Source organism: Colias croceus, chromosome 8 (assembly GCF_905220415.1).
Source record: "Colias croceus chromosome 8, ilColCroc2.1".
In the NCBI taxonomy this organism is placed as follows: domain Eukaryota; kingdom Metazoa; phylum Arthropoda; class Insecta; order Lepidoptera; family Pieridae; genus Colias; species Colias croceus.
Genome location: NC_059544.1, coordinates 9,940,290 through 9,955,803, shown reverse-complemented (window position 1 = coordinate 9,955,803; position 15,514 = coordinate 9,940,290). Strand labels below are relative to the sequence as shown.

Here is a 15,514-nt window from a genome sequence, read left to right as displayed (position 1 = left end):
AAGCTATGACTAATATCTATAACAAACTTCGAACTAGCTAACATGTACATTAAAAATACAATTCTGTTTCTATTTTGGCCCCAACAGTTGTCTGACCTGAACCGGTAATCTTTGACACCCCCACCGTGTCTTCTATAAACTTGAAAACATAGCTGGAAATTCCACAAGCGCCTCTTTTTTGTTGTCTGTTGATGCTATAAAAAAAAAATAACCCGGAAGAGATCCAAGAAATTGTGAAATTATCATAATATCATTAATTCATGCCATCAATCATGATATCCTAGATTCCTGTGTAAATTTAAAAATTTTCGCGCCCTGTTAGACTGTATTCTGTTAATTATATTAATTTAACATGTTAAACAACTATTATTACCTAAAATAGCGTGCATACTTGCCGCCATTCATCGTTTACTGAGCCGTAACAAACTTGTATATTGATACAAGTTTAATGTGCCCCCCCTCACGTCCCGCGTATACTGGTACAATGTTATTTAGATCAGTTTATAATGTACGATTTCAAGTGATGTTGAAATTGATTTAGTATACGTGAAATTATCTCGGTAATTATTGTTCTTTTTTAATTTTTTTTAACACTAACGTTAAGATCACGATGTTTCATGTTCGTTTATGTAAAAATATGAAAATACCTAAATTTGTTAGTTGACTCATTATACTTAGGAGGCATCGATTTATAAAGCATTTACTTAAATTACAAATTTATATTTTGCAAAAATCAAAAACAGACTGAATGGAAAATGAAAATTTTTCATTCAGGCATGAAACAATTATTTTTCAATCTGTTTTTGGCATAATATTTCTGGATCACTGGATAGATATGCGTTATCGAATGACATAGTTTTTTTTTAACAAAGATGATAATGTAAAAAAGATGAAAAATGTGAAAAAAAAAAACATGCCCAAAATAATCACTGCATTTTTCAGCATTTACTAACAGATAAATTCTTAATATAATTAGTTAATGCTTTTATTTTTAATTCATTACAAAAATGATGAATTTTAATTTTATAAAATAATGAGGGAAGAAAAAACAGTAACCATTTGAATGTATCGTTTTAAATGTTTTTGCAAATGTTCAAAGTGGCCACAATCATTTCGAATTCATATACATTTTTTTATGAATTCAGAGCTCAGATTATGTTTAAATCATGCAAGTATATTTGTCTAACACTTTAGCTGCTAAACCGTTTTTATTGTGCACTGTCTGCATTATTGCACATAGGTAAAATAGGCTTTCATGATGTAGGTACTTAGACTGCGGCGCAGGCGTCGCTACAATATGTAACATGTATGATAATAATCAGTCTGAATCCTAAATATATTTCGAATAAAATATTGAAATTGACGTAGTTTAATGCATTAGGTAGTTATCTATATACTTACTAATAGTAATATTACAAACATTTGTTTTTTATCAAAATTTTGATTATGCTATATTATTTTCTGTAACAGAAAATTATTTTCATGAGTGACAAGGCTTTATTTTAGATAAAAATAAATAGATCAAAAAACTAAGTGAAAAATAAATCTTAGGCCATCTAAATCACAGAAATACTGTCGATGCTTTGTTTAAACTTTAGATTCTGTGTTTAGATTATTGAAACTACTTACATGTCTTTACGAGAATCAACTAACCTAACCTAACTTAAAAATGTTATAACTAAATTATTCACTCCAAATTAGATCCGAATTCAATCAATTATCAAACTAGATTATGTATGTCAACAAAACTCTTTCTGTTGACATACATAATCTGTTGACATACAAAAACGATCTCATGATTTAGGTATCATTATCATACAGAAATAACCAACTCTGTTTTGAGCACTTTTGTCAATAAGTAATAATAAATGAAGCTAATATAATTATTTAAACTTTTGATATTATACTGAATATATTACACCTATCTACTTAGGATTTGATAAAATGAGAAATAAAACAACAAAATGATTTAAAATATAATATATTTTTAATACGATTCTTAATTCATTTTCTGGGTCTGCCTGCGACTTTCTTGTTTCCTGCCGCTTGTTTGTTTTTGCCTCCAAACGGTAGTGGGTTTTCTGCAAATAATAAAACATTCTATGAGAAATTTTAAATGTAAAATTCCGTCGTTATTTTACTAGAGAAATTTTAAAAAAATAGAAAAAAATCGATTACGAGGCGAGATTCGAACCCGTGTTGATAGAAACTAAACAATCAGAAAACTTCGTTAATGTTTTAAGTTTGTATAGAATTAAGATACGATAAATTAGAAAAAAATTAGTGGCAATATTTTTTTTTTGTGAAAACTAAATTTTATACCAGCAGCGAAACCTAGTTTTGGTCGAGTAAAATTAGTTCACAGGTTTCTTACTTCGATATTTATAGATTTCTATCAAACAACGGTGTATATTAATCTATACTAATATTATAAAGTTGAAGAGTTTGTTTGTTTGAACGCGCCAATCTCGGGAACTACTGGTCCGATTTGAAAAATTATTTCGGTGTTGGATAGCTTATTTATCGAGGAAGGCTATAGGCTATATATCATCACTCTACGACCAACAGGAGCGGAGCCACAGGGGTGAAACCGCGCGGAGCAGCTAGTTTAATTATAATTACCAGGCGGATCGATCTTCAAGTTGATATCTATAGTGTTAGCTCGTGCTCGCTTGGCGGGTGGTTCAGCTTTTTCTGGCGTCGCACTCGGAGTCACCACTTCTGATGTAGCCGCCCAACCGTCCTGGAATGTGGAATATTAGTTGGTGACGGTCAGTGACGGTTGTAGAGATGTGAATAGTACAAAAAATTGATTATAATATAGAAAAAATTATAGTATTGATGCTCTTACAAAATGTTTTTTGTATTTACTTCAGAGGTGTTTTTAAAAAAAATTGGTTGTTTGTAAAGTAGGTTTACGATCGAGATGTTTACGTGATAACGTCTTATGATGAGATGAGACGCTCGAGATGAGACGGGAGCTCGGTCCGTCTCTCTCTCGTTATACCTGCGATCGCGCTCGTGAGGTTTTGGTGTGACACAAGTTTCTGAACATGTCACCCGACTAAAAGGATTTTAAAGATGGTATCACGGTATCACATTTAAGTGATAATAGATAGAAGTTAATTATTGCGGAAAACATATTTATTGTGTGGTGTTATTTTTTTACTCAACCAATTTGTTTTAATTTCGTTGATGTACCTAAAAGACTTAGTACCTAGATGTGTGCTTGTACGTATTTAAGTGCATAGAATAATTTGCTTGTGTGCACGTGTCTATGTGCATAAACGCGTTTTATTTGTATGTAATTAGGTTGTGTGTGCGTTTGCGTGAATCACTCGTGTATGTGGGTGCACTAGAATCAATATTAGTTGTGTGTGCACGAATGTGTTCGCCTAGTTTCATAATATTTAGTGTGTGAGTGATTCCTTGTAGTATGTGTGAACGAGTTTTGTGTGCGCCCGTATTTTTGCGTCTGTGTGAGCCTGTGAATGCGTTTGCATGTGTAAAAGCGTGCGTGATACGTGACTATTTTAAGTGTGTGTGAACGAGTTTTGTGGGTGTGCGTGTATGTATGCGTGTGAATGCTTTTGCGTTTGTGAATGCGTGCGTGATTTCTTTCTGTGTGTATGTGTGTCCAACCTCAGGGTCCTCTATCTCGGGCGCGATGGGCAGGAAGGCAAGCAGTCCCTCGTCCTCGCCCTCCTCGTCCGAGCTGCAGAACGCAGCCACCGGCTCGCATGTCGTCACGTCCACCTGTATGTTGTGGTTTTATTTTTTACTAGAGGTCCGCCCCGGCTTCGCCCGTGGTACATATTTCGCAATAAAAGGTAGCCTATGTCCCTTCTCGGGTATCAAAATATCTCCATACCAAATTTCATGCAAATTGGTTCAGTAGTTTAGGCGTGATTGAGTAACAGACAGACAGACAGAGTTACTTTCGCATTTATAATATTGTATAGTATGGATTCAGTATTAAAAAAACATTTCTGTATTAAACACTGTATATGATAAAAGTAGGTTCCGAACAAGCTTATCGTGATTATTGCATATATTTTACTATTTGTGAATTTATAATACGATAATTTTGAAAAGTGTTGACTTTACTTACCAACTGATTTATTCAACACAATGAATCATGTAATGAATTCGCATAAATGTTACTTTTTGATTCAATAAATTGTATTCAAGCTATATAAGTCTTTAATAATTTATAACCACGCCCTGATAACACGATTCTTCCTGTAATGTATAATGTAATCCAAACCAGTCTAATTATTGCAATACAATTCCCATCTTTTTAAATCACTGTTATCAAAGTTGCGACATCCTACCTCAACCTCCTCATCATTTCGGCTTTCTCCCGCCTGGTCCACGGATCGGTCCTCGTCTTCCACATCGAACTCACTCTCTCTCTCTTCATATTCCACATTTTCATCTAACTCTTTAAAATCTGGCGCGAATGCTGACCAGTTCTCTACTTGGTTCTGCGCCCAGATGGATACGACACCTGGGAAACATTATAAAATAAGATTGATTGCTATCATGGACGTACAATAAACAAATTGTCTCACAATCACGCTTAGAGATTATCCGAATCAAAACTCTGCCTAAGCGCATTAGACAGTTTTGTTATAAACGATACAATTGATTTTGAACATTACTCAGAACCCAAACATCTTTTTATTCAATAGACTTTTTCTAGAACTTTAAAATCATCAAAGCATAGTTTAACAGTTAAGAAGTCACACAACACAAATTATTTTCAAATTAACTTTTCACAAGATATAGGCAAATCCAATGTACCAGTACCAAATGCAGTGTCCATCTAATGCAATGGAGCTGTACCCACTAAAGATAATTCAGCAGGTTCACACTCACCGGCGCTGATGCTGGCGATGATGGGCCTTACAGGATGCCAGACGACGTCCAGCAGCAGCTCGCCCTTAGTGCCGTGGAGGATCTTCACCAGATTGCCGATGGCCTTCTCCCACACGTACAGCGCGTGTTGCCGGGCTGAGCCAGCGCATATGTACTCGCCGTCCCCGGAGAAACAACACTTCTTCCATGTTGTTCTGGAAGGTGTTGGAATTTCGATGATTATTTTTTGATAAATATAGAAGAATTTGTTGTTGAACCGATGTCATAGTACATAAATTGAATATTTAGTTTTATAGCATTCAAATGCTTCATGAGAGTGTTTTAAAGAATAGATGAAACTTGATCACAAATCACAATGCAGTTTTCTCACTGTAGTAAATGATTTAGATTTAATGCAAGTTAAAGACATAATAACGCACTTAAGACAGACGTTAGAAAGAGAATCATGGGCCTTTTATTTAAATTAAGAAATAAAAAGAACATAACAATAGGCATTTTTAACATACTTATTAACAAGATCCTGTAACTTCTGTATAGGTTCCGGTTCTCCATTGATTCCACACTTGAGAACTGTGTTGGTGTCATACACTCTGATCACACGGTCCGATGTGTTCACCAGAAAACAACTGCAATTTATGTTTTTGTGTCAAAGAAATTTATGATTTTATAACACTTTTGTTATGGGTTTTTTAGATAAAAAATACAAAGTTATTTAATTTAGTAATTGGACAATCTACCAATTTATATATATCACATTTTGTACATTTAAAATAGCTCGAAAAAATCTAAAATAAAATCTTTCTAGCCATATTTATTTAATAATTATTGTATACTTACTCTCCTCTTCTAGCAAATTCTATACTCTTAATACCAGTAGTGCTTGATGTGCCGACCGTGATTTTAAAGCTTGCCTTAACTGCTAACGTCTGTGAATCTAATATAAGTATCTTTCCCTTAGCATTGCCAGTATATACATGATCCCCTCGTCTATCAAAAGAAGCTATTACATTTATATCTCCCTGGAAATAATAGAATTAATTTAGTTAAATTATTGAGTCATATTTAGTATTTACATTTTAGGCTCCTGTGGTACATTTTTGCATTAATATTCATTTAAATTACACACTCAATTTTTCAATCACACTATTTGCAATGTTAACTTATAAAATAAATTTCAACATACTATATCAACTTGTAAATCATATAATACCAATAAAATATTAATTATAATGTCATAATAATGTCATAAAATTGAATTATATAATAATAATAGAAGTAATATGTAAGTAACTAAAACAGTAGTAAACAACTCACATCATCATCAATAGGCAGTATCTTATGTGCACCGTCTGTATCCACTAACAGCGCTGCATGTCTCATAGGACACACGAGGAAGCGCTTATCATTGCGAGGATCGAACTGCACCCTCTGTATGGGCGTGGGGAACCGGAAGCGCTGCTCACATTCACCGGAGAGCACATCCCATATACACACATTGTGGTCCGTTGATGATGATAGTAGCTGAAGAGAACAATAGAAATATTTTCTACAAATAATAAAAAAAATTTTTTTTTATAGTGATGTCCTATAAAAACTAATTTTTAATAAATTTTACTGTTATACGTATCAATTAAAAGTAATGCTAAATTAAATAAATACAACATACATACCTTTTTACAATTCCGTGACCAACTTAAACTACAAACTGGATACACATGAGCTGAAATAGATTTTGCAATGCCTCTCGTCAGAAAGTCCCAGATAAATATTCTTCCATCATTGCAGCCGACAGCTAACAGGGTTCCTCTTCGGTTGAACGCGCATGTAGCTGCTAGCGATATGGAATCTAATGTTCCATCAAATTCCTTCAAAATATTATGATTAGGTTAGTTTTGGTAAGAAAATGGATCAAAAAATTACAATTATGCTTCTGATATCGAAAATATTCTCTATAATTTAAAACAAATGCTTAAAAAAAATTAAGTATTAATTTATGGTGTGTATAGACAAAATATCTTAATTTTTGTTTGTTAAAAAATAACAACAAAAAAAGATTTAAATTGTTTACATTGGATGTAACATTTGTATATACAATATTCTTACCTCAGGATAATTTTGACCAAATGATTCTGAAATAGAAAGATATAATTTAGGAATCGGTAAAAATAAATATTAGTAAACAATGCAACAGGAATCCCGTCAAAGAAACGAAACTTACCTAGCAGCTCGAGATTCATATTTATAAATAAGCTTTATGATCGAACTTATTCTAGACTTGATAAATGAACATAATTATATGAATACGAAACAAATAAAATCAGTAAAAACAAATCGAATTTTCTTGTAGCGCCTAGCGGCGACCAAACGGCAAACACCGACACGCGTGACAATTGACAAACGTCATGGTCATTTATGACATTATTTGACAATGATATTATTTTCATATTACTTAGAGCCATAGATACAAGCACTTTAGAGCCAGCGCGCACGAGCAACTGTCTCCGCAACTATTTTGTCTCTCCCATCAATTTGTATGGGGAGTTGCGTCGCTACGTGCGCGCACTTTCATACTAGCCCATGGGTGGGAGAGACAAAATAGTTGCGAAGACAAAGTTGCTCGTGGGCGCTGGCCCGTAGAATTACATATTTCAATTTTATTTTTACAGAAAACATTCTAGAAAAATTTAGGAATATGTGCTTGATTGAAATGTGCAAGCTGCGCACACTTATTGCTGCTCGATCTATATTAATGTAAATATATGAAACTATAATTCCTCATTACTTGTATTTTTTGTCATGTTTTTATTTCATTTTATAAAGGTGATTGCTACGATCTGTTCCCAGCCAATGTCCCGCTAGATGGCGCTGAATTCTACATTTCTAGTTTATTTGAGTTTTTGCGTAATTGGAAAATATTAAGGTCGTAGGAATAGTCATGGCGATTACTGAATATTATATTTTATTTAAATATGTCATATCATTGCCTTAAAATCCACCCAATTCGGTAAAACCATGCGTTTTAACATCTGTCATTGCATACAGGGTCGTTTACACACACAGACGTATACAAAAATGATAAAGATTGAACTCTAGATGGCGTGAATGTAAAACAAGTTTGGCGTGTATGTATTTGAGTAGTTAGTAGCATATTATATTCTGAATTTCTGATCTATGCCTATTCACTCAAAACTACCTAATAACACTAATGATTTGTAACAGTAAATTATTTCAATAGGTAGGTATTTGAACATTTCCCAACAAGACGTAAGAATAATTATTCGTAGGTATACAAGATACAATAACAAATCTAATACACTATTTATTATTTTATTATTTACTAGCGGTCCGCCCCGGCTTCGCCCGTGGTACATGTTTACGTTTTCTCTCCATAAGAAGTAAGAACCATCCTCGTACTTCAAGGAATATAATAAAAAAAGAATTATCGAAATCGGTTCAGCCGTTCTCGAGTTATGCGCTTACCAACACATTTTGCGATTCATTTTTATATTAGACTAGCTTTCCGCCCGCGGCTTCGCCCGCGTTTTCAAAGAAAAACCCGCATAGTTCCCGTTCCCGTGGGATTTCAGGGATAAAACCTAGCCTATGTTACTCGTGGATAATGTAGCTTTCGAATGGTGAAAGAATTTTTCAAATCTGCCAAGTAGTTTCGGAGCCTATTCAATTCATACAAACAAACAAACAAACAAAAAATCAAACCTTTCCTCTTTATAATATTTGTATAGACTAGCGGTCCGCCCCGGCTTCGCCCGTGGTACATGTTTACGTTTTCTCTACATAAGAACCATCCTCGTACTTCAAGGAATATAATAAAAAAAGAATTATCGAAATCGGTTCAGCCGTTCTCGAGTTATGCGCTTACCAACACATTTTGCGATTCATTTATATATATATATAAGATTATGTGAAAATAACCAGGAAGGTGAAAAACATATTTACGAAAACATAGTAACATATGGCTGTCGCTACAATAATTATATTTCAATTTTATCTTTTTATACCTAGTAGAACTGGCCGACGAATAAAAAAAATCGTATTAGAATACAATATATTACGGAACAAAAAAAGGATTGTAACTGAATTAGGTAGGTATGTTTGTTTCTGGGCGCACCGTTTTCGACGACGCGACGCGACGCGCGACGTAAGCGTATAGGTATAGGTACCTACTTTGCTAAAACAAACTAATAAAATTGTGTGTCTGTCTGAAAATTCGGAAAAGCATATTTTGCAAGTTTGTGATTACTTTGATAGTTTACCGATTTATAATAATTGTAATTGTAATTGTATAATATATAATTTGCAATGTGGTGAAATTTCATAAAAATCACGGGCCAATTTTTTGTTTTGAATCCCACCGAAAATATAATTGCGTTATTAGAATAATTAATTACTATACCTACCCACGATCAATTATTACAATATAGTCTCAAATGCATACTAGAGAAATATTGCAATTTGATTCAATTAAAATGCATAGCATACAAAAATAAATTCACAACACAAGAAATTCCGCGCGCAAATCATAGCGCGTGTCAATGAAATCAAGAATGTTTTATATCAAGCCGACGCGGACGAGCGACGACGCGACGCCGAACAAAAGTACCTACGACGGACGACCACGCTTCGAGTTGCCAAACACACAGCCAAACAACAATAATGAGTAATAAATTGTTTACAAAAAAAACAAGTTTTCCATTTTTCTGTATGAGTAGACAGAACTTCAAAACGCCACCTGCTACGGTTTATATTATGAACGATGGTTATAAAAATAAAAGTTATATTTGTTGGTGTAAACTATTTTATTGATCAATAATTTTGGAATTTAAAACTGTCAACATTGATTACAATAAAACGCAGTTTTATTTTATTACACTATTGTTTTTTTATCAAAACATGTATTTGAAGTACCATATAATATTATGCTGATCCAAGCATTTTCACTCAAAACTAATATCACTAATGATTTGTAAAAGTAAATTATTTCAATATACATTTCATAACCAACAAGTAAGAATAATTATTATTATTCCTACCTACAACAACAAACCTAAAACACTATTTACTATGGGAAAATAACCAGGAAGGTGAAAAACATTAGGTATATTATTATTTACGATTTCGACGCACTCGACTTTTAGTAAAATATAGTAGGTAAACATAATATTGGTTTTGATTTTTGCTACTAGTATAAGAAAACTGCGTGTAAAACTACTTGTTTGTCTGTCTGAAAATTCGGAAGTACTTTGGTAGTTTACCGATTTATAATAATATTGTATATATCGTTGTTTAAAAAATATTCAAACACAATAAAATATGATATACTGATTTATCACTGGTTTCAGTGATGAACTGATGAGTCAATGTTAGCCACTATACTTTCGTCATACGTGTGTATGATTGATGTGATTTGCAACGTGGTGATATTTCAGAAAAATCACGGGTCAAATAATTGTCCCACCGAAAATATAACTGCGTTATAAGAATAACTATACCTACGATAAATTATACATAATACAATATAGTCTCAAATGCATACTAGTGAAATATTTTATTTGAATCAATAAAATAAAAAAAAAATAAAAAATAATAATACCTAATACAAAAATAAATTCACAACACAAGAAAATCCGCGCGCAAATCATAGCGCGTGACAATGAAATCAAGAACTTTCGAGCCGACGCGACGCGGACGACGAAGGAGCCTAACAAAAGTACCTACAATCATAGGCGGCTCGTGACAAAATTGTATGGCCGTGTTCACTTGAAATAAAACAACGAAAATAGGTACCTACAATAGCGTTAGCAGTACAAAAAAAATGAGCACCACATTATAAATGTCTATATAATATTTATACACTAAAAATTATAGAGTATTTCAAAACGAATTCAATTATTATTTAGCAATAATTAGAAAATCCCCGAATTTGCATTCGTGATCGTATTCATAGTGTTTGTCTACACTAATATTATAAAGAGGAAAACTTTGTTTGTTTGTTTGATTGTAATGAATAGGCTCATAAACTACTGGACATTTTACCAATGTTTGCAAGTTTGTGATTACTTTGATAGTTTACCGATTTATAATAATTGTATACTTATATCATTGTTTAAAAATATTCAAACACAATATGATATAGGTACTGATTTATCACTGGTTTCAGTGATGAAGATGAGTCAATGTTAGCCACAATACTAATCACTTTCGTCATACATGTGTATGAACTATGATTGATGTGATTTGCAATGTGGTGAAATTTCATAAAAATCACGGGCCAATTTTTTGTTTTGAATCCCACCGAAAATACATATATTACTAATTGCGTTATTAGAATAATTAATTACTAAGTATACCCACGATCAATTATTACAATTTACAATATAGTCTCAAATGCATACTAGAGAAACATTGCAATTTGAATCAATTAAAATGCATAGCATACAAAAATAAATTCACAACACAAGAAATTCCGCGCGCAAATCATAGCGCGTGTCAATGAAATCAAGAATGTAATTTATATCAAGCCGACGACGACGACGCCGAACTAAAGTACCTACAGTACCATTTACCTTCAGTGTACAATACAGTTTACAGACCTACGACGGACGAACAATAATGAGTAATAAATTGTTTACAAAAAAAAACATAGTTTCTAAGGTCATTAGTTTTATTTTATTTTATTGTTATTTTCTTTGAACGATTGGAAATGAAATTACTCAATTTTTACACAGAACTTTGATTTATTAGAATTATGCTCATTATGTATAAGATAACGAACGCGAATGCACGACATCTAGCGCGTCTTATGTCTAAACATCGCCTTTCGTTTAGACATTGACGCGCTAGATCTGTAATAAGTATATAGTCTATGCGCTAGATGTCGTGCTTTATGTCGTGTTTCGCTTGGCAAAAGTCACGCACACTACTGTAGAAGTCTCAAATTTTTCCGGTATTTTACTGTTGTTTTTCTAAGTAAATATTGTAAATTATTGATTAAAAAGGTCGAACGCGCACACATTTCATTATAGAGAAGTGATAAAATGATTAGTTTTAAAGAAATAGTGTCTGTGTTAAGTGTTTAGAGGTAATCAAAAATGTATGGAGGGACGGTCGGAATAAATTGGCCTTCGCATGGCCTTCACCCACTTTAACGCCCAGATTTTAATTCGGAATGAAAGTACTTCATAACTCATGGTTCAACCAACATACGATACTTTTTCAAAAATCATCATATTTTAATAGAAAAAATGAGGGATGGATTATTGTTTTTTTGGCGGTATTCTTGGGCACAGATGTAAAATGAAACGCATTGATAAATTCAACATAATATTTATTTACAAAATATAACTAATTATTAAATTAATGCAAATGTCAAGTTTAAGTACTTACTTTAGTTTTAAATACAATAATCCTATTATTATTATTTCTCACTATAGATGCATTCTTATCAATATTGATATAATATAACCAACATACAAAATATATTTTTCAAAATACATTATATGATATACAGCACAGTAACAAGTTACTGATCCAATAAATAAAAATACAACCTTATTCTTTAAGAAATAGCCTACTACCTCCTGCTACATATTTTTATTTAAGCACTTAATATTAATAATGTTTTCAACTGTTTCGTTAAACTGTGCTTTATTTTATTTATTTAGGGCTTGATAACTACTTACACTAAGGAATTAAATCTTAAATAGAAATGCTATGACTAGAATACTCAATTATCGCATAAAAATAGTTCCCTGTTGTTACGAAAAGCTCATAATATTATGTATTATTATCACAAAATTAGTTTATATGCATCGTCATTTTTTTCTTATATTTTTTTTTCATTGGCACACAGCTTTTTATTAATCGGATACCAAAAAATATAAATATAGTTTATTTTGTACCCGTAGTATAAATTGTTTGATTACATTTGTAGCTTTATTTCACATATCCTTACTTAATATTATAAATGCGAAAGTAACTCTGTCTGTCTGTCTGTTACGCTTTCCCGCTTAAACCTCTCAACCGATTTTGATGAAATTTGGCACAGAAAATCTTTAGACCCTGAGAAAGAACATAGGCTACCTTTTATTGCGAAATATGTACCACGGGCAAAGCCGGGGCGGTAGCGATCCGCCCTGGCTATTTACGTATTTAAATAAATTTAATTAATAAAATTTATTTAGGTAATGCGCTTACGCACACATCATTTCATTTTATTTTATATAAATTTCAGAAAACAACTTTAACAGTAAAGTTTTTACATATACATACTCATATGTAATATTACCTACAATATACAGGGTTACAGGAAAAGTCGATGTAGATCCGTTAAGGGCATGTAGTACACATCATTTCTGAATGATTTCACTATGTAACCTCCCATCCTAAACTTAACCGTTTTCGAGATATTCGAGTTTTAATTTTTTTTATGAAAATGCCCAATTTTTCGGCTATTCAATTGAATATTTTGAATTTTTTTGACTCTTATGATTATTTTTTTGGTTTTTTACATGAAGAATGAGATGCTTAATTACCTCAATGACTAAAATTGCACGTAAGTTAACTAAATAGGTCATTGTAGACGATCGAAACTTAAGAAAATAAGTACAAATTATAAAAATATATTTTTCTTTTCTGGATATCTCAAAAAATTATTATGGCACTTGCTCTGCAGATGTGCTTAAAAACATCTACATTTTATCAGCTATCCAACGAGGTATAACAACCTATGGTTGTATTTAAACTCATAGAAAAAAACACAGTTGAAAAGGTTCAGGTAGTAGGTCTAACGGGTCCCTCGGCTATTGTCCTTCAAGTTAATCCGGTGCGTGTGAGCGAGAAAACTTACGATTTATGCAGATGAGAGTGAGAAAAATAATGTGCAAAAACAAGTTTGGGGATACAACATGCCCATTGTTTTGTATTTGGTCGTTTGTTTGCTTGCCATCCATTTCAGTCTGCTCATGCGATTCGTCCATGGTAGATGCGAATTATTGTGCTTTCGGATTCCCACACGACTTATGTGTGTGACTTAGGTGACCTACTAATGATCTCCCATTACAATTACTGCGGGACATGTGGTTTCAACATAATGGCTGCTCTGCTCATTTCAGAAGAAGCGTTAGGGAATGGTTGGACACGTAACTATCCTAACAAATGGATTGGACGAGCTTGGCCTTTACCCTGGCCACCCAGATGTCCCGACCTGACCCCCATTGATTTTTATGTATGGGGGAATAAGAAGAGCCTCGTTTACAGTGAGCCCAACCCCATATCGTTAGTCTAAGTTCTCAAAGAAAGGATGCTGCTTGTGTGCTGTTGAAATGCTGCTAACGACATAAGAAGAACATTAACCACATGGTGTAGTGAAAAGTGGACTACGTGAAGGAATGAGAAAATGTGTGCGAAATAAAGGTGGACACGTAGAACATGAGCTATAAAATTTTATTCAAAAACATTAGGTGATTAAATGTTATTTTGAACTGATTTATTGTTTCATTTAGCTTACTACAATCACCGACGATCTGTACGCCAACTATGAGTTGAGCGTGAGTGACTTTGTATGCCAACTAGCGTTAACAACGCACCGATTACGTTATTTTCCAAACAATAGCCAGTAACTAGTCACTTACGCTCAAGTAATAGTTGGCGTACGGTCATTATTTGTACGATCGACGATGTGAACAAAAAAAAAATGCTATAAAACTGAATGATCTCCTAGGTCAGGATAGCGGGATATCGATGGATGCATGAAGGTTGTACCTAGCCGAGGGAGGCCTATTCAATAGTGGAAGCCAGTAGGCTGAAATGATGATGCTGAACTTAAGTCAAATTAATAAGATTAAATAAGGGCTATTTATTCTGACTGCCATGTAGCCTTAGAAACTAAGTTTCACCTTTGAGGTTAAGAAATACCCTAGAGTGTTATACCTCGTTGGATAGCTGATAAAATGTAGATGTTTTTAAGCATATCTGCAGAGCAAGTGCCATAATAATTTTTTGAGATATCCAGAAAAGAAAAATATATTTTTATAATTTGTACTTATTTTCTTAAGTTTCGATCGTCTACTATGACCTATTTAGTTAACTTACGTGCAATTTTAGTCATTGAGGTAATTAAGCATCTCATTCTTCATGTAAAAAACCAAAAAAATAATCATAAGAGTCAAAAAAATTCAAAATATTCAATTGAATAGCCGAAAAATTGGGCATTTTCATAAAAAAAATTAAAACTCGAATATCTCGAAAACGGTTAAGTTTAGGATGGGAGGTTACATAGTGAAATCATTCAGAAATGATGTGTACTACATGCCCTTAACGGATCTACATCGACTTTACCTGTAACCCTGTATATATTACTAAAGAATCTGCAGTTTTTTTTTTTTCAAATATTATCTTTCCTTATATTTGTCTTGGCGGCATATCGTTTTCCCTCTCATGTAAGGATATGGGCTTTACAATGTTTTAAAGCTGTATTAATTCCAAAGTGGTAAAGTGATGGCTATAATACTGCTTTGAGTTCTCATAATAACCCCTTCAGATGTATCCTTAAAATCCTTGATTAAAATTATTAATTCTCTTTATTTCAATTAAAAAAGTTTATTTGTATGTTATG

General features: G+C 32.9%; 1 protein-coding gene across 1 annotated transcript; it reads right to left on the bottom strand.

Annotated features, from left to right (window-relative positions):
- Nucleotides 1-1,965: 1,965 nt before the first annotated feature.
- On the bottom strand, nt 1,966-7,241 carry LOC123693610 (retinoblastoma-binding protein 5 homolog). Its single transcript, XM_045638792.1, has 11 exons — nt 7,100-7,241; nt 6,985-7,010; nt 6,552-6,746; nt 6,196-6,402; nt 5,719-5,900; nt 5,388-5,507; nt 4,882-5,075; nt 4,335-4,510; nt 3,643-3,756; nt 2,623-2,743; nt 1,966-2,081 (listed from the first exon to the last, which is right to left on the bottom strand). The coding sequence occupies exons 1-11, from the start codon at nt 7,116-7,118 to the stop codon at nt 2,005-2,007; spliced, it is 1,431 nt and encodes a 476-aa protein (XP_045494748.1). The 5' UTR covers nt 7,119-7,241; the 3' UTR covers nt 1,966-2,004.
- Between the last annotated feature and the right edge of the window lie 8,273 nt (nt 7,242-15,514).